Source organism: Phaseolus vulgaris, chromosome 4, assembly GCF_000499845.2.
Source record: "Phaseolus vulgaris cultivar G19833 chromosome 4, P. vulgaris v2.0, whole genome shotgun sequence".
NCBI lineage: Eukaryota > Viridiplantae > Streptophyta > Magnoliopsida > Fabales > Fabaceae > Phaseolus > Phaseolus vulgaris.
This window is the reverse complement of record NC_023756.2, coordinates 7,146,018-7,173,105: the sequence shown is the minus strand read 5'-3', so window position 1 is coordinate 7,173,105 and position 27,088 is coordinate 7,146,018. Positions and strand designations below refer to the sequence as shown.

At 30.1% G+C, this 27,088-nt stretch overlaps 3 protein-coding genes across 3 annotated transcripts; 2 read left to right on the top strand and 1 right to left on the bottom strand.

Moving 5' to 3' along the window:
• Window positions 1-2,232: 2,232 nt before the first annotated feature.
• LOC137836408 (peroxidase 44-like) lies at window positions 2,233-4,089 on the top strand. Its single transcript, XM_068645132.1, has 2 exons — window positions 2,233-2,535; window positions 3,267-4,089. The coding sequence occupies exons 1-2, from the start codon at window positions 2,332-2,334 to the stop codon at window positions 4,020-4,022; spliced, it is 960 nt and encodes a 319-aa protein (XP_068501233.1). The 5' UTR covers window positions 2,233-2,331; the 3' UTR covers window positions 4,023-4,089.
• A 2,740-nt stretch (window positions 4,090-6,829) lies between these two features.
• LOC137838234 (uncharacterized mitochondrial protein AtMg00810-like) lies at window positions 6,830-7,198 on the bottom strand. Its single transcript, XM_068647489.1, has one exon. It carries the CDS (start codon window positions 7,196-7,198, stop codon window positions 6,830-6,832), a length of 369 nt encoding a protein of 122 aa, XP_068503590.1.
• Window positions 7,199-22,207: 15,009 nt separating this feature from the next.
• On the top strand, window positions 22,208-24,850 carry LOC137836407 (WUSCHEL-related homeobox 11-like). Its single transcript, XM_068645131.1, has 3 exons — window positions 22,208-22,901; window positions 24,081-24,274; window positions 24,617-24,850. Exons 1-3 carry the CDS (start codon window positions 22,295-22,297, stop codon window positions 24,638-24,640), a joined length of 825 nt encoding a protein of 274 aa, XP_068501232.1. The 5' UTR covers window positions 22,208-22,294; the 3' UTR covers window positions 24,641-24,850.
• The last annotated feature ends 2,238 nt before the right edge of the window (window positions 24,851-27,088 follow it).

The window sequence follows — 27,088 nt, the reverse complement described above, 5'->3', positions numbered from 1 at the left end:
TGATTTTATGTATATCGAGGTTTTGATGCATGGTAAGTTGACTAAAAGCAATTTGAAACAAAACCATGAGAAAAAAAATATATGTTATTATTCATGCGTTTTAAGATTTTCAAAATAGTAAAATAAAGAGAAAGAGATTTGATTTTGTGGAGTTTTGGATGAAAAATCACAACATTTTAGGGATTTGAAAGGTAGTAATCTGAATTATTTAGATTTTATTTGTTTATTTTTAAATATTATTTTCATAAATCTATTCAAATTTCCTATATTTTAAATTCTTAGTTTGGAAAATATAATTTAATTTCTAGCATATGAAAAATTCATTTTCTAAACATCTATTTACAAATTTAAAATTTAATAGTAAACTTTATGAAAATAAACACCAATTTCTTTTTTTTTTTTTTTCTAAAAGAACGTTTTTCACCACAATGCATTTTAAATTATATGAAAATATTTATTATTCTTTTATCATTCCTCATGCAAACCTACTTTCTTTCTCTCTTAAAACTTAATCTTTTTACGTTAGAAAGCAAAGATAAAGTAACTTTTGTTTTTATTAAATCTCTATATACATTAAATTCTATTTCATTTTAAAATATTTTTTTAATCTCTAACACATTGACCCGTTTTATTTATAGTATAAACTAATAATTTAATCTGATTTCAAACAAACTTTACATAAAAGTAAAAAAACGACATATGTTTTAGTTTTACATATTCGGTCAAGCATGTTTAAACTCTTAATTCTGATAATTTTTTTAAGTTCTGTTTTCAAATTTTAAAAACACAAAAGGATATGGTCCTTTCTAAATTCATCTAAATTTGTCTTTAATCAGTTACAAAATTGTTTTTAATCCTTTTCAGATTTTAGAAAACACAGTGGCAAGGTCCAATTGCGCTATCCAAGTTGAGTTGGATTTGAAAAAAAAAAATTCATGGTCTGACAGATTTTTCTCTAGATGTTGTTTTGGGGTTTGATGTTGTTGCTTAGAAGTCTTCTCTTTTGACTATTGTGCCTAATGCAGATGTTGCTCTAGAGTCTAATGCGATCCTCTCTTCAAGTGTTGCTTTGTTCATGAAAGAATGTGAAATTGTGGCTAAGTATTTGAATGATGAAGTTGATATATAAGATAACCTCTTAGTGATAATGAAGATGATGAAGTTAAAACTACTAGGAGATCTGAATATCCTAGAAAATGTTTTAAGATATCTGTTAATAAGACATAAGAGTCATTGGTTTTTCTAGGATCTTCATCTATAGGCTCTTCTTTCTTGAAAGCTGCTAAAAACCTATCTTTTGATTGATCAAAATTTATAATTCTTTCTTATGTATGAGTTTTGGCACAGTCTTTCATACTTATTTTTTTTTTTTAATAATATTTTTTCATGTATAGGATGCCTGATATGAAACTTCATTATTAAAAAGAAAAAAGGTAATTAACCAAATCAATATTTTTTTTAAAGTTTAACAACCACATTTATTTATGTAAATGTACAGGAAATTCGAATGTAGTTATAAATAAAAATACAAGGACTAAAGACATCTTTAAATGATTTTTTTTATAGACAATAAATAAAAAAGAAATATTCAAGGAATTCTCAAACCCGTGTATAAAAATAGATTAGATGCCTAAAAGTAAAACAGAAAATAGATCTAATACCTAACGAAAAATCACCAAAAAGAGAAGCTTGTAAATATTACTATACTCCTTATGAGTGAATTTTCTTTATCAGATAAACCTAAAAGCTTTTTCAAAACAGAAAACAACTACCCTGCTTAGTACCAGAAATCTTTTGAAACAAAACTGAGAGCAACAGCTGGAAGCAGAAGCTGAGATGAACTTAAATATTTTCCTTATCTTTAACTGATAATCGGTTAAATAGTTGAGAATCCATTAACTCTAATTTTAAACCAATTAATTTTACAACAGTGTTTAGAGATAGGTTAACATTATACAGTGATAATTTTCAACACTTGGTTTAAAACACCATCTTTTTTCTATGCAAATACCAATGTAAAATTGCTTTAAGTACTACATAACGTGTTTTACGGTCTGTTGAATGGAATAAACGTAGCAAGTTGTCATTATTATAGTATTAAATATTGTTCTTACATGGAAAATGAACAATGTTTACGCAACCGTTACCTTTCGAGCATGCTGCCAAGAAATGGAGTAGTGGAATGCATCATCTCCATAAATTTTCCAAACAATTTTTCCCAGAAAAAGAAAACAGAAAACCAAGGAAGAATTTCAAAGCTCCATTCAAATTTATCCCACCAAGTTATTGATGTATATATAACAGCATTTGCAAGAGACTCAAGTTAGTGCAATGCCTAAAATGATGATCACTACAATCCTAGTCTTCATCTTCGTCCTTCCGTTCACATTCGCTGAGCTACGCGTTGGCTTCTACACCTCAACTTGTCCAAGAGCAGAGAGAATTGTACGTGAAGTTGTGGAAAGCCATTTCAGCAAAGATGAATCCATTGTTGGAGGCTTGCTTCGTTTGCACTTCCATGATTGCTTTGTGAGAGTAAGACCAAACTATTCTCATTGCATATACTTCTCAATCGCACATGCTTTTATTGAAGAAATCATGAATTAGGTTATAATTTCTTTGTGTTTGATGTTATGTCACAACCATGCTTTCACCCACTTGGACTGTGAAATTGGAATTTAAAATTTCAGTCAGAAAAAGTTCTGAATTCGCATATAAGTTGTGATAAATTCTTGATGATGTGAGTGATGTCACCATGATTGCAAGTAGGGTTTGACCATCCTGTTCCATTTATTCGTTCTTTTTCTTGATAAAAAATATCATTAGAGTTAGGGATAACAAAGACATGTGATATTTTGATGGAAAAAACAGATATTTCTAGAAACCCAGTTGAAAAGGTTTTCTTTTTTTAATCTAACAAAGAATAAAATAAACGAAATAAACTAAAGCAGAATAACTCAAAATTAGTTATAGATTATAAATTAGTTAGAAAACCAAGATGATAAGCATTAGTTTAAGACTTTTAGGCAAAATAACTCAATTATTTCAAAAGTTCTCCATCCCTTAAAATCAGTCAATATTTTATTACAAAATTATTTTTTCTTTTACTTTTAGTGTAGATTATTTTTCTCTATTTCTTAATATAAATCAATAATCTAGTAAAAGATTTTTTTTTCCTACTTTTAACTGCTGTTGTAATATGGGATAATTCTCTGTTAATTGTCAATGTATCATAACTGAAATAATTCTAAACATTTTGGTTTTAGGGCTGTGATGGTTCTGTACTAATAGATCCGACAAGAACCAGAACATCGGAGAAGAAGGCAGGGCCGAACCTAACTGCTCGTGGATTTGAGATCATTGATGATGCAAAAACGTGGTTGGAACAAGAGTGCCCTTCAACAGTTTCATGTGCAGACATCTTAGCACTAGCCACAAGAGATTCAGTGGAACTGGCAGGAGGGAAGTGGTACAGCATCCCCACAGGAAGGAAAGATGGTCTCTTGTCTGATCCTGCACTGGTCAACCTTCCATCGCCGTCACTCTCTGTGTCAGATGCTCTTCCATTTTTCACCGCAAAAGGGTTGACATTGGAGGACATGGTGACCCTTTTGGGAGGACACACCGTTGGTTTTGCCCATTGCAGTATGTTTCAAAACAGGCTTGAAGGAAATGGTGATCCCTCAATGGACCCTGCATTGGAACAAACACTGGTGCAAATTTGTGAGTTCAAAAAGAGACCTAACAGTGACCCTCTTGCGTTTTTGGACCAAAACACATCCTTTTTATTTGACAATCAATTTTACCACCAAATGATTCTAAGAAGAGGGGTTCTTCACATTGATCAGCAATTGGCTTTGGACCCACTGTCAAGAAACATGGTGCAGAATTTTGCAGCAAATGATAGTTTCTTCCAAGAGAAGTTTGCAAAGGCCATGATAAAGCTGGGGAGCATTGGTGTTTTGGATTCAACTGATGGTGACATTAGAAAGAATTGTAGGGCATTTAATATTCCTTTGTAGAATCAACTCTTGCATTATATTAAAGGAAATGCCCATGCAGGATGAATAAGAGCATATTTGAAAGTTATTTTTGTTATCTTTTAGTTTTAAGTATTAATTAATATTACAATAAAATTATTAAATAAAAATAATTTTAAAGATTAAAAATAATTAGTTAGTATATTGATTAAATTAGATATTATTTTAAAAACTAAAAAAAAATTTAGTATATAAAGTAGTTTATATTATTAATAAATAATTTTTAAATTACTATCTAATGTTTTATATTATAAAGTTGGTAGTTAAATTCTTGTTAATTAATCACATATCAATTTAAAAACTAATTATCAATAGAAAGTAATCTAAATACCAATAATATGTTTAGTTTCTAAAATAGTATCTAATATTAATCCTATAAGAAAATTATGAAATAGAAACCAATTTTAAACAAAAAATAATTAGTTGTTATAATTACTAAATTAGAGACTAAAAAAAAATTGGTTTCTAAATTAGTTTATATTATTGTTAAATAGTTTCTAAATTGGTATCTAATTAGCAACCAAAGTTTTTGCTACCAAATTTAGAATCTAAATAATTGGTAGTTAAAACATTGGTAACTAATTAGATACCAATTTATAAACTATTTTACAATAATAGAAACTAATTTAAAATTTTTTTTTAATTTTTAAAATGGTATCTAATTTAGTCACTATAACAACTAATTATTTTTTATTTCTAAAATTATTTTATATTTCATGATTTTCTTGTAGTGTAAATATTTTTTTTAAATTGATTTTCATTTAATGATTTTTTTTAGTATAAATTAAAAATGAACCTAGTTTTTTTTTCTTTTGGAGAAAAAAAAAGAATAAAAACATTTGATAATGTAATTTGTGTTTTAGAAATCTAACATAGCTAAACCAACAAAAATGTATAACTTTATGGATATTTATAGATTTGATCAAAATAGTTAAGATGAGATTGAGTGTCCCACACGTTATTAAATTGAGATGTTTATATGTTTGTCTGGACAGCATTAACTATTTTTGTAGGTAGTTTTGTTTTAGGATTTTAGGAAGTCTAAAATAGAATCTTTTTACAGCTAAATTTTCGTTAAAGGGATTTGATATTTATATCAATGAATTAAAGTTTAAAAATGTGTATTCAAGAGATGAACATGAGAGATTTATTGTGACATTATATATGGTATTAAAATTTTAAAAATTAAGTTATAGTGAAGATAATTAATGTATAAAATTAAGAAAGTGATGTTATGTTAATTTTAAGTTGTTTCACTACAAGAAAGTACGTATTAGTTGTCACCAAAAGTGTTGATCATGGGATGAACTTTATCAGTGTTGTTAAATCTACACAAGTTAATCACGAGAATAATTAAAGATAGTATCAGTCAAGATATGTTAATCTATAACAATTCTAAAAATAACAAAATAGTAAAAATAACACAAGTTGAGACTCTGAATGTATTTAATGGATTTAAAAAATAACAATTAAGTATTATAAAAAACTTACTAAATAAAATTAATTTTAAAGATTAAAAGAATTAATTATTATACTAACTAAATTAGATATTATTTTATAAATTAAAAAATTATTTTTATTATTAATAAAAAAATTATAAAATAAATTTTAAATTGATATTTAACATTTCTAAATTAATATTTTTAAATTGGGTGACTTACATACATTGTACTGTTTCTAATTCTGATTTGGTCCACTTTCTGCTCTAGTTCTCTTGCATTTTTCACTCTTGCCAAAAACCTAACCTTTTTCCTCTTTTGTTTAACCTCCGTGAGATAAACACATTCTATCCGTTTGTTCTTAAGGAGGAGAAAGAAAAAGAAGTGAATAAATGAGAGTATTGAAGGAAAAGTTGAAAAAATAGGAAAAAAAAGATAAAAAAATTATATAAAGTATTATTTAACTTACGAAACACGAAGAATTAGAAGAATATGGAATGCCAAAAAAATTGAATGGATTTCGAATGTAATAAACTAGGAGGAAGATACAAAAGTTTACAAAAAAAAATCTGACAAAAAATAACAACTCACATCATAACATCCTTATTTATATTTATAACTAACTAACTACTAATTGTTCTAACTATATACATTAAAACAGAAAAACAGAGTAACTTGCTAAAATAGTCCTCTAACATCAGTATTTTATATAGAACTTTGTGTGTAGGTGCATGTTTTTATTTGTAATAAATGTTCAACACCAAGAAAAAAAAAACTGAAAAAAATGAAAAAATAACAAAGAGGAGAGACTGCGAGCAGTAAATGATGAGAACGAGTTTGCGAAGGCCTTTGATATGCACGACCTTCTTAGTGGACTCATAAACCCTGTTTTAGAAAAACCAGCAAGGCTATGTAATATTTACAGAAGCAATAGAGAATGTTGAATCTTTGGTGAAGAACAAAATCATAAGAGGAGAAAGCGAACATGAAAGATGAGAGAACTGGACAAAATATTATTGAGTAGTAAAACCACATCAGTTACAGAAAACCCTAAAAGGGATCTTAAATACAAGGGTGCAAACAACAGAAACATAATAGAAAAACTGGAAAGGGAAAAAAGCCCAACAGAGGCCCAAAAACCCCAAAAGCCCAGTTTTGACAGCCCCCCTCAAGCTAGGAATAAATATCTTTCATTCCTAGCTTGGAAAACAGAATGTTGAATTGAGTAGTAGGTAGAGGCTGGGTGAAGAAGTCTGCAGCTAGTAATGAGGAAGGAATAGGGAGAAGTTTGAGAAGGCCTGTGTTGAGTTTATCCCTAACAACATGGCAGTCGATCTCTATGTGTTTGGTTCATTCGTGGAAGACCTGATTGTGCGCAATCTGGATAGCAACTTGGTTATCACAATAGAGAAGGGCTGGTTGCTGATGTTGAATGTGTAAATAATGCAGCAGGTATGTTATCCATTGAATCTCACAAGTGGTTGCAGGAAGGGCACGATATTCTACCTCGGATGAGCTTCTGGATATGGTTTGTTGCTTCTTGGACTTCCAAGATATAAGAGACTCCCCTAAATATACAGAAAAACCAGTTATGGATTTGCGAGTTTTAGGGCATGTAGCCCAATCAGAATCAATATATGCCTTTAATTGAATAAGAGATTTATTGTGTGAGAATATACCTATGCCCGGAGTTCTTTTAAGGCAGCGAAGAATGCGCATTGCTGCCTGGTGATGCTCATTGGTTGGGTGTGAGATGAATTGAATGAGGTGATTTATAGAGACGGGGATGTCAGGTCGGGTGTTGGTAAGATAAATGAGACGTCCTATCAGTCGTCTATAAGGGAAATGCCTTTTGTGGCTGAGAGTTTAGTATTGTGAAGCATTGGTGTGGGAGTAGGAGCACATGCCAGCATCTTTGAGCAGGTCCATAATGTACTTTCGTTGACTCAAGTGAATGCCAGTGGTATTACGAGTCACTTCAATACCAAGAAAATAAGTTAAATCACCAAGATTTTTAATATGAAAAATATTGTGTAAGAAACTGGTGATGGTAGAAATCTCCACAGGATTAGTCCTAGTGAGAATGATGTCATCCACATAGACCAACAGTGTCGTGGTGTGTTTGCCATCATGTTGCAGAAATAAAGAATGGTCAGTAGTGGAAATTTTGTAATTATGTGAAAGTAAAAAGCTTGAGAGTTTAGCATACCATTTCCTACCTGCTTGTTTGAGCCCGTAAAGAGATTTCTTGAGGCGACAAACAAGATTGGGAGAAGAGGTTGGAAAGCCTGGAGACAATTGCATGTAAACATCTTCATCTAGATCTCCATGTAGGAAGGCATTATTTACATCTAGTTGCTTGAGTGCCCAATTTTGAGCTGCTGCTAGAGCTAGGAGAAATCGTAGAATGGTCAGCTTTGCTACAGGAGCAAAGGTATTTAAGAAGTCCAGTCCTTCAATTTGGTTGTACCCTTTTGCTAATAAGCGGACTTTGTATCGTTCAATAGAGCCATCTGCATGATGCTTGACTTTATAGACCCATTTACACCCAATTGTTGTTTTTCCAGAAGGAAGGCTGGTTAGGGACCATGTGTCATTATTTTGGAGTGCCTCCAGTTCATCCTTCATAGCTTGGATCCAAGATGGGTGCAAGACAATTTCTTCATAATTTCGGGGTTCCTCAGCATAAGTAATTAACATTATTGTATTTTTGAAATACTTGGATAAGGAATTATAATTTAAAAAGGAATGAATGGAATGTTTAGTACTTACAATATTGTTGTTGAGATTGGGTACATCAAAATCTCGAAGGTAAGCAAGGGGCCTTCTGTTGCGGGTAGATCTTCTAAGGGAGACAGCTATAGTCTCACTTTGCTCAACATTAGTATCAATCTCAAGAGTATTATCAAAGGGACTGTTAGTATCATTCATATTTCTAATGTGCATGTAGAAATCATCATGAGTCTGGGCATAGTTTTGAGGTACATGTAAAGAAAAGTTGTTTGAATCATTACCTTGAATGAGTTTTGAATGATAAGGAAAACAGTTTTCATAAAAGATAACATTTCTTGACACATCATGGTTATTAAGATTTAAAAACAAAAAACCTTTTGTGTTTGATTTAAAACCAAGGAAAACATCTGGAACAACATGATTGTCCAGTTTTTTTCTATGAGCAATGATAGTTGAAGAATAACACAAATATCCAAAAACACGAATAGAAGAGATATCACAAAGCTTTTTATGCAGTTTTTCATAGGGAGCGTCATTATTAAGCAGCGGAGTAGGCATACAATTAATGAGGAAAACAACATGTTGTACAACAAAGCACCAAAAAATAGCAGGAAGTTTAGACTGAAAAAGGAGAACCCGTGTTACATTTAAACTGTGTTGTGCTTTCTTTCAACAATGTCATTTTGCTCAGGTGTCTCAACACAAGTGGTTTGGTGGATAATCCCTTTAGAGGCAAAGTAATCATGCATAAAAAATTCAATAACATTATCAGTGCGAATATGGTTTTGACTTTAATAGAAAAATGATTTTCAGCATATGCAACAAAACTAATAATACTAGCCCTGACTTCAGATTTATTATGCATGGGAAAGAGCCAAGTATATATAGTAAAATCATCAACTATAGTAAGAAAGTATTTAAAACCAAGCATTGATACAACAAAACAGGGCCTCCAAATATCAATATGCAGCAATTCAAACGCATGAGCAGTTTGAGTATTACTAGGAAAGAAAGGAATTTTTCTTTGTTTTGCTTGATGATATGCATCACAAATATAACTTTTGTCAATGTGAACGTTAGGATAATAGTTTTGTAGAATTTTTAACTTTTCTTCTAAAGGATGTCCCAATCTGAGGTGCCAAATATTATTGTGTCTTGCAGTACAACTCAGAATACTGCCATTAATCTTATTGAGAACATATAAATCATCAACAATATCAATTGTTCCAATCTTGTCTTTGGTCATGGAGTTCTGTATCAAACACTCAGTAGGGGAAAAATAAGTTCACATTTAAGAGATGCAGTCAATTGGGATATGGAAATAAGATTAAAAGTAAATTCTGGTACATATAAAACATTTTTAAGAATGAATTTTTCATTAAGGAAAACTGTGCCAGAACAAGAAGAAATAACACAATTCTCATTGGGAAGGTTAATAGTAATAGGTTTAATATGATTATATGATGTAAAGTTAGACAGAGAGAAGCAAACATGGTTTGTGCCTCCATAATCTAGTATCCAAGTGTATTCATTAAAAATAGAATTTTTGAGTTTCTGGATATTACCTGTGATGGCTGAAATCTGATCCTGATGATTAGCAGAGATGGAACCAACCTAGTTCACTTGCACTTGATTGTTGGAACTGCTTACATTTTTCAAAAGGTCTGAGAGAATCTTATATTGATGTAGAGTGATGCGAAAATCTCCTCCACTATTCTGTTTATCCTTATCTTGATTTTCAGAACTTTCTTCTTGTATGGCAGTGGTGATGTTGTTGAATTGAGGAGTCTTACCATACTAGGATTTATATCCAGGAGGATACCCATGTTTCTTGTAGCAAATATCAATAGTATGACCAGTTCTATTGCAGTAAGTACAAAACCTTTTACCATTGCAAAATTTTGGTCCTTTGTTATCTTGGTTAGGAAAACCATTTTTCTTAAAGCAAACATTTTCTGTGTGACCAAATTTACCACAAAACGAATAGGTAGTGTTATTGGTGTGAGTGACAGGGGAAACATTTCTAATATTAGCAACAAGAACATTACTATTAAACCGACGTTCATGTTGAACAACTAGAGAAATTTTTTGGTAACATCAGGGACAGGTTCCATTAGAAGAACATGAACTTTTATATTGTTATATTGATCATTAAGGCCACGTAAAAATTGCATTGTCTGATCCTCTCTTTTTCTTTGAGCAGTAATAGAAGGCACATTGCAAGAACATACAGGATCAGGCCTAAAATTATTCAATTCATCCCAGATTATCCTAAGTTTAGTGAAAAAGTCAGAAACAGAAAGATCACCTTGATTGAGAGAGGAGACGTTCATCTGAAGATCAAAGATACGAGATAAATCCCCTTGTGAGAAACGAGTCTTGAGATCATTCCAAATGTCTAGTGTTTTATCCATCCATAGGATGCTCTGACGCATATGAACAGAGACCGAATGCACAAGCCAGGATACCACCATGTTGTTGCAACGCGTCTAGGATGAGAAAGAAGGATCGGTCTCAGGAGGTCGGGTAGTGGTACCATTGATGAACTCGACTTTGTTCTTAATGCAGTGATGACCGAGCGGATCCAAGAAAGATAATTGGTTGAATCAAGAACAGGAGACACAAGAGGAGTCGTGAGATTTTCACTGGGATGTAGATACAAGAAACTGGGGGTAGGATTTTCTCCATGAGCAACGTTCTTGCTTTGATTAGAAATTGAAGTTCCACTCTGATTAGGGTTTTTAGCAGCCATTAAAGCACGAAATCACAAACTGCGGAAAAAGAAAAAACTGTCAAAAAGGAAAAACAAAAAAATGTAAAATAAAGAAAACGAAAGAGAACAAATCTTGATAGAACGAAGGAACGAATTCAGAGCGTGCAACAGAGCTCTTCACGGTGAAGAGCTCTGATACCATCTTAGAAAAACCAGCAAGGCTCTGTAATATTTACAGAAGCAATAGAGAATGTTGAATCTTTGGTGAAGAATAGAATCGTAAGAGGAGAAAGCGAACATGGAAGATGAGAGAACTGGACAAAATATTATTGAGTGGTAAAACCACATCAGTTACAGAAAACCCTAAAAGGGATCTTAAATACAAGGGTGCAAACAACAGAAACATAATAGAAAAACTGGAAAGGGAAAAAAGCCCAACAGAGGCCCAAAAACCCCAAAAGCCCAGTTTTGACACCCTGAAGTGAAGACAAAGGTGTTGTCATACGCGACACTGTTGTTCAGTTTCTTCTTGTCATGGATCAGTGGCGCAAAGGAAGGGTTGTGTTGGCTAATAATGTGTACTCTGCTCTTCAATGTGTTGATCTTTTTCCCTTGTTGCTCTTGTTATTTGGCTGCAGTTTGCATCATATTATGGTTGGCCAATATCCACTTCATGTTGTATAGTAGGAGCAACGGTAGGGGTTTGGTTTAGCATTTGGAGGTGTTGGAGCTGTTTTTTTTTTTTGGTTCACTAGCAAGTGTGATCTCTTTATGGGTTGTCTCACCACCTATGTAATATAGACATTGGCACAGATATTGATACGAAATGGACACAAACATAAAAATACGTATAATCGTAGTACACAAGAACACAAATCTATATATTATATAATTATAAATTATATAAATCGATAATAAAGATTTATATGCACAAGTATGTTTCATATTTTTTTGGAACAAAACAATATTTTTTACGATTGGTTCAAAATGATTTGTTCTTTTTTTATAATCATAATAAAAATTTATACAATAAGTTTGAGTTTTTAAAAAATTAATATATTTTTATTTTTAAAATTATGTTAGAACCGTAAATATCCCAGATTAGGGTTCGTACATTCTTCACCGATACATATCCTATGAGTGTCGAACAAGTATCGTATGAGTCCAACACAAACACGTCATTTAAGAAGAATGTCTCAACCTTTCACGACTGATGAAAGTAGCTAGGCCATCTTCTTCTCAAGTCAAATACTTCTAAGCCGGAACCATGTTTTTCTCTCTCTCTTTTGTTTACTTCATTTTGGTTTTAAGTTTATGAGTGCATGGGCGTGAGTTCTGCTACTCCATTTGCAGCTGCTACTTTTCAGCACAGTTTCATAATTTTGCTTATGTTAAGGATGCAATTGTTTGTAATAAAAACTGCGTGCCCATTTGTTGCAATTGCATTTCCGTTTTGTACGTGTGTGAGTGCAGCTTTTTTTTGTCTTTTTACTGCATTTGAACAGGTTATTGGTTTTTCCTGCAGCTTTTTGTTTTTTCTAGTTTTCCATTATTCGCTGTAATAGAATTTGGTGGTTGTATTCTCTTGTATTCATGTTACATAGCATCTCATCTCTCACGTTTTGATTCTCCTGGGATATGCCACCCTCAAAATGTTTGTTGCAGCTGCTTGTGGGTAGAATTTTTTGTTTTTATCCATTTGTTTTGGAGTCTCTTCTGCTATGTGATTATGTTGCAGCTAATTGATTTTGTGGATACATGTTTTCAATTTGATTTGATCTGTTTGTTCATCTATTTTTGCCAATTTCAGTGATGTTGAACATTTGGAGTGGATGAGAGAGCTTATTCTTGTTGCATTTATAATACAATGGGTGCATCACTCATTGCCTTTTCTTTTCTTTTCTTTTTTTGTCTATTTAAGACTTTATCTTTTATATTTTTGGAGTTTCTTGGTGCAACTTCATAATTTCTTCTGTCACCTCTATGGGTCAGGATCAAACGAAAAGACCATTTAATTTCATAAAAATATATTTTAGGTTGTGGAATCTAAAAATTGTTTTCGGATGTAGAAATACTTTAAAGATTTTATAATTTGGAATATATTTTTTAATAAACATATTATGAATTATAGAATTAAGAAAATACCTTAAAAGATTCTATAATTTGTAATATATTTTTTTAAGAATATATTTTGGATTTCTTAATCTTGAAGATATTTTTTAATATATAAGAATTTGAAAGTAATTTTTTTTATCTATTAGGGAAGTGTTATGGTTGAGGGGAAAAAAGTGCGTGACTAGTATTATAAGAAAATCATTAAATAGTAAGTAAATTTTGAGACAAAAAATAATTAGTTGTTATATTAATTAAATTAGATATTAAAAAAATATTTATATTTAAAATGATTTCTATTATTAATAAAAATTTATAAAATAGTTTCTAAATTAGCTACTTAAGTTTTAACGACTAATATTTTAGATTTTGAATTGGTCTCTGAAAGATTAATAGAGACTAATTTAGAATATAAAGTAGTAGGTAGTCAAAATATTGGTAGCTAAATGGTTAGATACCAATTTAGAGAGTATTTTATAAATTTTTATTAATAATCACTCTAGTGAATACCTTTTACCTAAATGTTTATGAACAAATTAGACACATATTACTTTAGAAATTCAAACCATCCCAAAAACTTTCTTTTCCAACAAAATATTGATCAAGAAAACAAAGCTTTGTAGCTAAACATGCAAAAACTAGAGCATCACACGATTAATGTAATGTTATTCATCCATTATTAAATGATTGCATTGTTTTTCTCAAAAAAATCTCAATATTTTTAATTTTGATTTGAAGCTCATCTCTTTCTCTTTCTTAGCTACTTCCAAATATTTTCTAAGTTCATTAAGCTCTTGATTTTGTATCTATCCATTTAAGAAAAAAGATGAGTCACATTAAGTTGATTCCATTCCAAGACCATGTATCCTCCTATTCTTAGTTATAGCTACATGACACTAGACATCTAACTCATTTGATGGAGGAATTCTTGTGCAGATGCACTTTGTGTTAATTCTTCAAATTTAAGTGTTATGTTCGTGAACGTCAATATTTATACAAATATAATAATTTATATTTTTATTGATTTAATTAGTCATCACTCTATAAATTCATAGCATCCCAAAAACTTTCATTGATGAGCTTTGCAGCTAAACATGCAAAAAAATCTGATTTTACTACTTTGAATAAACTTATGTAGTAATAAATAAATATTATGCATATAAAGAGTTGATTACACCTTATAGAGAGGTTGTAAAATAATAAAGTAATCACTCTCACAATTCTCAACTCTTCATTACAACATCCCTTTTCTAATGATATGCATCCTCACTCAAACGTTACTAAAGTATTTAACTTTAGTTACTAAAGCAAACAAGTAAATACAAGAGTTTAGAAACTAATTAGCCGAAAAATGTAGGTTTGTTTTTCATAAAATAAAAACAATATAGTTATTTATTTAGTTTAATTAAAATATTTAATTGCACATAGAGAATAAAAAAAAATTATTTTTATAAAAATAAAATAAAGTTTAGATTGTACAAAATGAGGAAAAAGATTAGGAGTGAGATGGACTTAGCCTCCATAAACCCAAATCTAGATTACTTGTTAGCATATGAATATGAATGGTTCTCTCCCTTCTCACACTTACTTGGACTAGTTAGCTGGAGAACCATGAAGCCCATGGGCTTAACAGATTCACTTGGGCTACCATACATTATTTCACTGACTGTTTCTTCGTGCACCTCCATATCTTCTTCTGACACCTCCATACACAACATGAAAATACATTTTTATCCTTCTTGTGCCACCCCCATAGAATAACTTCCGGATTATGTAATCCGAAAACGTATTTAAAAAAAGATTTCTGGATTACATAATCCAGAAGTTAAAAAAGATTTCCGGATTATGTAATCCGTAAATTAATCATGCATTTGAAAAAAGACTTCTGGATTATATAATCCGGAAGCTAATTACAAATTTAAAAAATGACTTTCGGATTATGTAATTCGGAATATTACAGAGGGATAGTTTTGGAAATACAAAAATCTATGGAGATGAGAGAAGAAGGTATGGAGGTGCAGGAAGAAGCAGCCTATTTCACTTTGAGTGGCTCCCTCTTGAGCTGTATGGCCACTTGGCAATGGTGGATGAGAGAACTTTGTATAACCAAGGATCATAACCAGTTGAACCTCTAACACCACTTTGGTCATTAGGAAGAAAAACATTTTGTGAAGAATGATACTAAAAGAAATTATTAAATAAATTAATTTAAAAATAAAAATAATTAGTACTAATTAAATATTATTTTATAAACTAAAAAGCTATTAATATTTAAAATCATTTTTATTATTAATAAAAATTTATAAAATAGTTTTTAAATTGATATACAATATCAATTATCAAAATTTTAACTAATGGTAACTAAAATCTTAATTGGCAGTGATAAATTTGAATTTGAAAATTCAGAATAGAGTAAATAATTGCTGCATGGAATAATCACCATGGTAATACCATATCATCAGTACATTTTTTTTTGTTTAAGTCCACTTAAGAGATAATCATATACAATTAATATTAGTAGAGCATCATAATCATATACAGTTATAGTTATAGCACACAATTACTATTAACTAGAGCATTACACAATTAAGATTCATGATATATGGATATCTTCTCACAGTAACACATATTTAACATTACAGATGTGTAATGACATAATAGAACGAGAACAATCGTTGTAATATATAGGGTAAAAAAGAATATATTACATCGGTTCTTAGTAACAATCGCTGTAATATTTTATTTTATTTACTCAGAATGATTCATGTTACATCGGTTAAACCATCTAATCGATGTAAAATATATAGCCCATATTCAGACGTGGAAGGTTGTTCTAATTGACGGTGGTGTTGGACTGGAGAGTTTCGCCTTCGATCCTCACGGCAAAGGACCTTACACCGGCGTTTCCGACGGTCTCGAATCATCAAATGACAACGTTCTGAGAGTTGTGTGGATCTATTTCGATGCCGACCAGTTTCACGCCATTGTCTACGTAGCGACAGAGCTATTCCTGGTGTGCCCTCACGTCAACTTTACGGAGTGAATGATATTCCTATCATCTCTATTTTTTTTTTTCTCATGAGGACATATTTCTCTCCTGTTGCGAACAGTATGAACATGATCTACAGAACTATTAAGCTTGTTTTCTTTCATCACACGCTGGGAATATTACTGCCCCTACTGTGAACCACCAGCCACAGTCTCATCACAGTGAACCACCACCCAAAGCCATAGAACTGGTTTTATACTAAATATGTTTATGCTCCCCTTTAATAAATATACTAAAAAATTTTGGTTTTAGATTTTCTAGACTTGTAACAGACCAAAATACCTGGATCAGAACAGATTGTAGATTGTGTAACACATTTGATCAAAATATAATTGGAAATGATTCAGCTGATCATAGAGAATGAGGTTTAATAACTCACCTTCATCACCATGAACCTATAGAAAATGTATTCTTAATTTGGAATTCCTTCACCCATTTGGACCAATGCAAAATTAAAAACAATGGATCAGTAAACAATGAATCAATAAACTGTTAATAAGAAAAAATATATTAAAGTTAAAGGAGAGAATGAGACAAACACGAGAGAAAATAAATATCATAATATACTCTAAAACACTTTCACCGGATAATCGTGATTGAAATTTTAAATCTCTAATAATATGATAACTAGAAAAAAAATGTTTCAATTTTATTATTTTTATTGACTAAAAATTAGTCTCTAAAGCATATTAAAAGTAACTAAAAAATTAGTTTTTATAACTAAAAAAAATTATGAAATAAAAATTAATTTTAGAAACAAAAAATAATTAGTTGTTATAGTAATTAAATTAGAAACTATTTTAGATACTAAATTCTTTTTAGTTTCTATTATTGTTAAATAGTTTTTAAATTTGTTTCTATTATTGTTAAATGGTTTTTAAATTGACATCTAACAAAACCAAGCTCTTAACTACCAATTATTTAGATTCTAAATTTGGTAGCAAACACCTTGGTTGATTATTAGATACCAATTTAATAACCATTTAATAATAATAAAAACTAATTTAGAAACCAATTTTTTTTAATCCCTACAATGGTTTCTACTTTAGTCTAATTATTTTTTGTGTCTACATTTAGTTTCTATTGCATGATTTTCTTATAGTGATCTTAATAAGAAACTAAAATAATTATCTATAAAAAAAACAAATATTTTTTATAGTTATTAAAAATATGATATCTAATTATATATTATAAATTTTTACAAATAATAAAAACTATTTCAAATACTAATAATTTATAATTTATAAATAAACAGTGATTAATTATTATTTTTTAAAATGAATTAACATCTAATAATTATGAGTTAGTGATGACAATAATTTATGAAGTCGAATAAAACAATATAAGGTCTTGGTTTACTACATGAGGAAAATGATTTAGACTAATCATTTTAAAAGCATGTGTTGTTAGTAAAAAGTGTAAGCAACGCCATTGACGAGGATTAAGAAAGAAGAAATAGCAGGGAAGAAACAGTGTTGTCTTTGAGTTTTGAAGAAAAAAAAAGAGAGAAAGTAAGAAACAGTAAGAAAGAAGTTTGCATTGGAGAAAATGAGGGAAGAAAACGATGATGGTGTGAAAGCGTTGGAGTTTTAAGCGAAGTTGTGGTTTATTATAAAGAGTGCGCAGAGAGGCAGAGGCAGATAGCGTCACCATTAATAAATTATTGCAGGGTTTGAAGAGCAGCCCTTTGGAATGTATTCAATTGTTTTATCTTTCTTCTTCACTGCGACTCGCGTTTCCATGCATATCATCACATGCACTTGCTTGCCAAAATCCTACCTACTTCCCCTCTTCCTTTGTCCACATTTGGATTATTAACCCACCTTGCCATGCATGTGTGCCTTTTTCTTTTACCATTATCACTATTGCAACCTTTGAGATTGCTAAATTTTAACTTCTATCTATGCAAGTGGTGTTTAGAAAAGATCAAATCGAATCAAAATACCAAAGCAGTGAGTGTGAGATCAATGATGCATTCATTCCCAGTTATGCATAGGACAAACAGGAATGGGGTCCAGAAAATAAACCCATCAAAACCACTGATATGGGGTCCTGCTGTCACTTATCTTATCAACATATAAAAAGTTTGAGTCTTCAAGTGTATCCCTCTCAGTTATGTCTCATGTTTATAAGAGAATCCTCATCATTCAAAGAGTTTTTAAGAAATCCATCTACATGTAAAATTCTCAAAAAATCTATTAAAACATTAATCCTATACCATCTTCATTGTAGGAAAAAATACACGCGAAAGCAACACACAAATCAACTGCAGAAAATAAACAACACAAGATTTAACGTGTTTCGATTGCCAACTGCAACCTACATTCACACGGACAACTATTATATTTTTATTATGTCTGGTTGCACACAATTACAAGTGCAATGATTTCTTTAAATAAAAATTATAAAAGAGACACAATGATTAACATCACTCATTGAACATGGTCTCTAATCAGTTCAACCTAATTGGTCTTGACTTCATACCCAAGACTTCCTTCAAACAAAATACTCTAACACGTATAACAAAAATAAGAGTTTAATTCAAAATAAGTTTCCAAAATTAAAAAAGGGAAGAGAATTCATTTTCTTCATGACACTGTTCTTCAACCAAATAACTTTCGTAATGTTATTTTGTTACTTCTAATAACAGTTAACAATTTTTTTATCGGCAATAAGTGATCGAAATCTCACTAAATCTCTTATCTATAGTTGCTTAGTGAGTCTTGAGGAGATTGAATTTTCAGAACCTCATATCTTCGTCTACTATTTAGTCTTTCACTTATCCATTAAAGTCTATAAACCAGTTAAATAAATAATAAAATAATTGGTAGTTAAAGTGAATTAGATGTTAATTTAATTTTTGTATTAATAATCAATATTTTAAAATATTAATATTTTTTTAGTTTATTATATAATATTTAATTTAATTAATATAATATTTAATTATTATTTTTAAATTATTTTTTAAAATTAATTTTATTTAATAAATTTTTTAGTGTATTTTTTCTCTAAATCCCAATTTAAAATTAATCAGTGTCTTTAAAATATTATTTTTTTCTGCATTACATAACATAATATAAGCTTCTTTATAAATAAATTTATCATATATATGTAAAAAAAATATAATTAAGTATTCCACCAAACACCTCAAGCTCTTAGGAGGCATAATCCAATATAATATTTCAAAACCAACTAATTAATATATATATATATATATATATATATATATATATATATATATATATATATATATATAAGAGATTCATTACTAGCAGACCACCTATATGTTAATAAAATAGAAACTTACTTTCTTCCATTATTTATTTTTCTTCCAAGATAGTCACTATTTTATATTTTTACATAGGAATTTCAGAATTCTGTTAGAACATTCATAATTTTTTTATTTAAATTTTATAAATCACACACATAGTCAAATATATAAAATTCTATTAAAATTATTAAAGTGATTTTTAATGTTGTAGAAAGTACATAAATCTTATGTGTTAATGCTTAAAATATTATTTCATAAATATTTCTGTTCACATAAATTTTCTAAAATAACCTTTATACAAGTGATTGGTGATGATGGCCTTAGGGAGCCATGAAACCATTAAATGTTAGATTTCTCAAACAAGTAAAGTCTTGAAGCAAAGTTCATCGGTTTCAAGAAATACAATTAACATCGTCATCATTTTGTCTCAACATATTACTCCATAAAGTGAATTTTTTCAGAGAAAATAAGATCTTGTAGCTCATTTAGAACAAAAGTAGATACACATTGTGGAATACAACTCATGGTCCTATCATGAAAAATGATATTCTGATTAATTTATGAACAGCAAAATTTGTTTGTCTCCTTGATAAAATTTCTGATAATATTTGAATTTCAATAGTGAGATTCATTCCCATTATCTTTCTTGAAAAATTTCTTGGCATGAACACAAATGGTTCCAACATGTGTCCATAATTGAATAACCGACCTTTATCCCTATCGCCATGATAATGCCACGAGTTTGGATATCTAATTTGTTGTGAATATTTAAGTCCATGCAATTTTTTTCTGAAAAAAAAAAGTACATGCAATTTCAGTTTATTTTTATAATTAATATTACAATAATTAATGTTATGACGTCTACCTCAATCCGTGTCACTTTTACTAAAGTTATATAGTCCACCTAACCACTCAAAATATTAAAATAATGGCACCTTATACTTAAAAACTTATATATTGACATGTTTATTTCAGTGCAAGTTTAATTTAATAGAGTTGTGATATATTTTTTTAATAAAAAATTTCCACAGGAAAGAAAAACATGATAAAATGAATTATATAATCTAATTGAGAGAATGGAAGCTGTTAAAAATATGCATGTATTATACTATTTGAATTATGAATAATTTGATAAAACTCTTATATATTGAAGTTATTGATATTTAATATATTAATATTCAGTTTTTTATTAAAAAAAAATTCACCAACAGAAATTTATATTCGAATTTACAGAGATTATGGGTATGACTTTCTTTCTTCTTTCTGTTTTCATTGATTATAAATAAAGTTTAGGCATAAAAAGTTTTCATAGTAATCTTTTTATGGTAATATAGAACGAATGTTCTTACCATATAACATTATTATAGTTTTAGATTAGAAATTAAAGGTTCATTAAATTCAGAATGTGAAAGGGCTTGTAATAACTCGTAAATGATGTTTTCTATTTTATAATTCAACTAGATGTCAAATTTATGAATATTTGTTTGGTTGTTGAAGATGCTTATTTTTATATTGTCTTTTGCATTGATTTAAATTTCAATAAAATGAAATAACAAAGTTAAACCTTCTAATATTTGTTCAATTTGTACGTGTGAAAAAAATCTCATGTTCTTGATAATTAAATTATGTCAAGCAAACTTAAAAAGGATATATCAACCTTTTCAAATATGGTGACTATCTTTTTTTTTTCTTGAACCAAAAATGACGATTTTCATTACAGGAATGATAGTTTTACACCCTTCAAACTTTATACTCTCATTTAACAACTATTTTTATTAATTTTTATTTAATAATTTAATAAAATATTTTAATTAAATAGCTTAATTTAATATTTTATTATTATATATAGTCGTTAAATAGATGGAAGATGTTAAAATAGTTTTTTTTCTTATCATTAATAATTAAGTGACGGATTTTTGCTTTGAGGAATTATTCGTTACCTTTTCTATAGTAATAGCATTTCTAACCTTAAAAAAAATGATTTTGAAACAATTGTATTAACGTCTAAGTGTTATTAAATAAATAAACAAAGATTACTATTTTTAAGTAGTCGTTTAATTATTAGTTAACTAGCTCAGGAAGTATAATGTTCTCACCATCATGCTTAAATTATTATAGAATTAAAGTAATCAATAAGTGTATTATATATAATCATATTTTTAAATGTATTATATATCCTTTTTATAAACATTTTGAAGCATTTAAAATGCGTAGTCGTCTTTATAAACTACATTTAAGAATACAGTTAAATAATCAATAGTCGTCTTCTTAAATGTTGAATATAAAGTGCGTTGAAAATCGTCGTTTTAAGTAAAAATAATCGTTATTTTTTAATATTTATGCACTAGAAATTACGGATTGTAAGTGAAATTGTGAAAATAATATTTTTTTATATAATTTTATTATATAATTTGATGATTATATATAATATTCGTTATAAAAAAAATTGTATATTTTTTCTTCTCGTTTAGAGGACATAAAAAATGAAAAGAATGATATGATAAGTAGACATTTTTACATATAATTGGGAACATACACGAATATTTTGATTAATATAGATTATCCATATATTTTTCTTTCTAGAAATAAAGGAACATCAACATAGTGAAGGATTTATGTTAACTGCAGCAGAGAGAAGTTTAGTGAGTTGGAAATATAGAAAAATAGGTTTATTATGAGTTCATACCGAATGGGATGAGAATCTAGAATATGGTGGAGGTTTTGACATGGCTTTAATGGTAAGGCATATGAAGGAAGGCACGAAGGGCAGTGAGGTAATTTAAGTGTTGAACATTCTCCACCTCTTTATATAAACCTTCCAAACTCCAAAAGCACTGTTACTGTATTCCATGTACTTTATACATATCTCTTTATATTATTTTACCTAGGTTTCATCATCACCTTCACAGACATTTTCTTTATTTCTTCTGCATTGGAATGGAAGATGAGCAGGGGCAACAGCAGCACCACCACCACCACCAACAACAACAGGAACCCAATACTCCAAACCCACAAGCCTCCGAGAGAAGTGAACCCGTGAGGTCAAGATGGACTCCCAAGCCAGAACAAATCCTTATTCTCGAGTCCATCTTCAACAGTGGCATGGTTAACCCCCCAAAAGATGAAACCGTCAGAATAAGAAAGCTGCTTGAGAAATTTGGCACCGTTGGTGATGCCAACGTCTTCTATTGGTTCCAGAACCGCCGCTCTCGCTCCCGCCGCCGCCAACGCCAGATTCAGGCCACCCTTAGCCAAGGCGGCGGTGCAAGTACTAATCCATATCAACACCACCATCCAAACAACCCTGCTCTTGTTGCAAACATGGCTTTTGCTACTGCTAATTCCTCTTTCCTCAACCCCTCTTATGTACCTGGTTCTTCCTCCTCCTGCGCTGCCGGCGGCACTGGTAGTGGTGAAGAAAGCTTGGATGATTTCTTCTCACCGTCTACTCAAATGGGTTTTCCAGGAATTGATCATCATACTTCAGCTGCATCATCATCAGTTTTGTACCCTCTTGGACCTTCCAATTTGAACTATCACTCTGGTAATTCATGGCATCACTAATTTGCTTCCTTGTTGTTGTGTAGTGTTTAGTGTTTAGTGTTCAGTGTTCAGTTCATGGTTCATTCTATTAATTTCATTCATTTTTTGCTAGATCAGGTAAAAATGCATTAACAGGAACTAAAAGGGACCTTGTTTAAACGTGTGACGATACAATGATGAAAATACTTCGGATTTGTGTTGTGTTTTTGAGTTCAAGAAAAACAAAATCTGTTTTTTTTTTTCTCTTGTTTCGTTATTATGTGCAATGTTTTCTCCACATAAGTCCTCAACGGTGGTGTCACGACAAAGCCACTTTTTTAAGGCCAGGTTTAGGCAAAAAAAATGGGTGCTAGATTCTAAAGCTTCTATTCAAGTGTTTTATTAGTTTATTGCATTTTTGCGTATGCAAAAATTCTTCTTTTTCCCCTGATTAGGTTTTGTGGGGGGGACCATTGGAGAAAGTGGTCATCTTTTTCCTGATTTGACAGTTCCTTCGATTGAATTGCATGAAAATTGTACGTTCCGGAAAATCATGAGGTCGCTTTCGTGTTGCAGTTTCTGTTCCTCCCTCTTTCTTTCTTCCTCATTTTTCCCCTGGGTTTCTTCACAACGATTTCCAAACCCTAGACATTTCGATTTACCTTGCTCCAAATCGATTAAATCTCTCACTTCCTTCTTCTATATATAATCCTTGAAAGGAATCAATGATGTTCTTCATGTTCTTTACTATACAATATACCCTTCATTAAATAGGCGGTTGCTAAAGAAACATCATGGCTAATGTACGAGTAATGTTCAGTCTGTTGTGTCGCCCTCACTACATTATGTTATGATATATTTCTTTAATGTATTACATTATATATATATAGTAATTCATACAACATTATGTACAACAGTACTTTTTTATATATATCTATGTAGCCACTGTATCTTTTGTTTACTACTTATTTTTCTTTCTTTCTCTTGACTGCACAAAGTAATTATGATTTTTTAATGGGATAACCTTGCCTTCCTTTACATTACTACTACCATTTCTATTTTCCTTTGTGGCATAAACATATGTATCTTTCTTATTTTGCTTTGATGAATTGCAATGGTGGATGGGTTATTTTCAAAAGAAAAAAAAACATGCATATTTGATGTTATAATTTTTTTTGTTTTGTTGATTTTTGGGATATAGGATTTGGGGGAAATTCAGGAGTCATCACGGTGTTCATCAATGGGGTTCCAACAGAAGTTCCAAGGGGGCCAATGGACATCAAAACAGCGTTTGGTGAAGATGTAATGTTAGTTCATTCCTCTGGAATGTCACTTCCCACCAATGAGTTTGGTTTCTTGATGCTGGGATTGCAGCATGGTGAAAGCTACTTTGTGGTTAGAACTTTGCTATTCTTTTCCTCACCCACAACTTCTTTTGTGAGCAAACTTCATTATTGATGCAATGTTTATGTTATCACTACCACCACTATTTACAAAACAAAATACAACCATTATCTACTTAATTTAACTATGATTTTGACTTTAATCCTTTCTATTGATTGTAAATAATTGTGGTTAATTATTATCCTTTCTAAAATTTTAATAAAGACCAACATGTGATTCCTCTAGTATATATTTATTGTTGTTTTCTCTGTGAAATATAATTTTGGGAAGCTATTTTCTCTCCACAATCAATCATATATTTTTGTGATTAAGACTATTGAATTTTGGTTACAGGTTTCAAAGCAAACACAAGTATGAATGGATCAAGTTAATAGCATTGGAGCAATCGAAGCTTGTGTTAGATGTTTCTCCTATAAATTGTGTTCTTTTTTCTTTTTTTCTTTTTACCATTCCCGTAATCTTTTATATGTGGTTCAAATATTAGAGATCTACTATGTGATTAGAGAAGTCCATATGTATATCTATTTAACAATTATATATACTTTCTTTTCCTGGTTTTAGGTCAAACAGATATAGTTCTATAATTTTATATATTGTTGAAAGCAATCTTTAGAATGCACATCAATATGAATGATGATTAATGTAGTGAAATTTTAAAAAATAAATAAATAATTCAGAACAAAAGTGACTCACTCAAGACATTTTTATCTCTTTCTTTTTAAACTTCACATTATTTTTTCTTAACACAAACTCTTTTAAACTTGCAAGTGAATGTTAACAATAAAACCGAAAATATTGATTTCTTGGAGAATTAGTGATTAACAATGATGCTATATTGGTTTTTCTCTAATTCGATTAGAATAAAAAAAATATTCTTCACTTATATACTATATACGTTTCAGTTTGTACATCACTAAAATCACATTACTAAAAATAGCAGATTCAAACAATTGTCCTTGATAAGGAACACGAAGAGGAGTAGGAATGAGGGAGCGAAGAAAACTTAGAGACAGATGGTGTAACCTACTGTGGGAATCAAAAGTAATTCCAACAAAATGGTTGGAAAGTGTTTAGAGATAGAATTCCCACTAAGGGTGTGTTTGGGTTACGGAAAGAACGTGTGAGGATTTGACAGAGTGGATGTATGAGGATGTGGAACGAAAGTTTGAAGAAAGCTTATAAGAGTTTGTGTAAATGACGTGATGGTTGTGAGGGAATTTTGATTTTTTTAAGAGGTGTAAAATGTTAATTTACAAATTTATCCTTACCTATTAAAATTTTTAATAATGAAATGAGTTTTTTTTTCAAAACATATTCATAAATTTAAAAATTATAATTAGAAAAAATAAATAGGTATTAAATGTAAATATGTATAATTAAAAGAAAATATGTATTCAACAAATTAAATAAAAACAGGACTTCATGTAATTTCTTAAAATATTAAACATGTATTATAAAATTAAAAAATAAATCACATCTTATATAAATAAATAAAAATATTATTTTTTAATATTAAAAACCCTGTAATAATGAAAAATAAAAAATACTACAACAAAAAAATATAAGGTAATTAACAATAAAAAATAATTTCATAAAAAACTATAATTAAATAAATTATAACTCATAAAAATAATAATTATACACAAAAATATATTAATATAAACACAAGAACAAATTAAATAAAAACAAAAAATTAAGTATTTCTTAAAATATTAAACATATATTAGAAAAATAGAAAATAAACCACATCTTATATAAATAAATAAAATACTAATTTTTAATATTAAAAGACCTTACAGTAATGGAAAATAAAAATACTATAACAGTATAATAAATGAGGGTAAATTCGGAAATGACACATGCTGACGCGACTTTCCCTCTATATTTCTTCATTTTGAGGGGAGATGATATTTACTGTTCACTGGTATATCCACTTCTTCTCTTCTCCACAAAACCCTGGATCCAAATAGCTGATATCCCCTCACTTCTTTGTCTATGACAGTACATCCACAAAAGCAAACAAACCTTAAGAGTAACCTTATCCATAGGGGGTAGATTTACCTAATTCTCTGCTTGAACTGTGTCAGGAGGAACATGAAACTGCAACACATATGTTTATTGAATGTAGAGTATCCTATAATATTGGGCTTATGTGTGATAATTGGATAGGTGTACAATTTATGCATCAAGAAAATCTAATCCTGAACTTCCAACATTTTCACCTAATAGATTTGACTGAAAAACAAAATGCAATTTGGAAAGCAGTATGGTGTTATAGAACAAAGTTGGTTTGACAATTAGAGTGTTTTGTTTTTCTCTTTATTTTAACAGTTACAATGTTCTGTTTTTTTGTTTGTTTTCCTGTTGGTAGGGAGCTGTATAGATAGTTATATAAGGTTGTTATGAGAAGAGAAAAAACATAGAAAAAAACTTCAATTGTAATTCTTGAATTCTTCCTCTTAACTAAATACAAATTGGAATCCATTCTTCCATTGGAATTCCCTTCATTTCCTAAATTCTTCTAATGACCTTAAGCTCCTAAAATTAACCACATCAGTGGTATTAGTTGGGCACCTTCCTATCAAGAGTATGGCAGAAGCAACACGTGTCAAGCCGCGTTACATGAATAGGAAGACCGTCTTGAAGCAAGATTGGAAGCAAGATTCGTGGAGATAATGACCTCCATGAGACAAACGCTGGACTCTGTTGTGGCAGAACGTGTTCAAGAATGTTTGCAAGACTCATCTTGCTGGCCCAGATTTCTAGTCAGCGCAACCACACTTCAGTTCTTCCATTTATTCGTGT

Excerpts from the sequence above, each read along its gene's own strand:
- LOC137836408 (XM_068645132.1), top strand. The coding sequence starts at position 2,332 with ATGCCTAAAATGATGATCACTACAATCCTAGTCTTCATCTTCGTCCTT. Across the intron at positions 2,536-3,266 it reads TCCATGATTGCTTTGTGAGA|GGCTGTGATGGTTCTGTACT; the intron begins GTAAGACCAAAC and ends TTTTGGTTTTAG.
- LOC137838234 (XM_068647489.1), bottom strand. The coding sequence starts at position 7,198 with ATGCGCATTCTTCGCTGCCTTAAAAGAACTCCGGGCATAGGTATATTC.
- LOC137836407 (XM_068645131.1), top strand. The coding sequence starts at position 22,295 with ATGGAAGATGAGCAGGGGCAACAGCAGCACCACCACCACCACCAACAA. Across the intron at positions 22,902-24,080 it reads CAATTTGAACTATCACTCTG|GATTTGGGGGAAATTCAGGA; the intron begins GTAATTCATGGC and ends TTTGGGATATAG. Across the intron at positions 24,275-24,616 it reads ATGGTGAAAGCTACTTTGTG|GTTTCAAAGCAAACACAAGT; the intron begins GTTAGAACTTTG and ends TTTTGGTTACAG.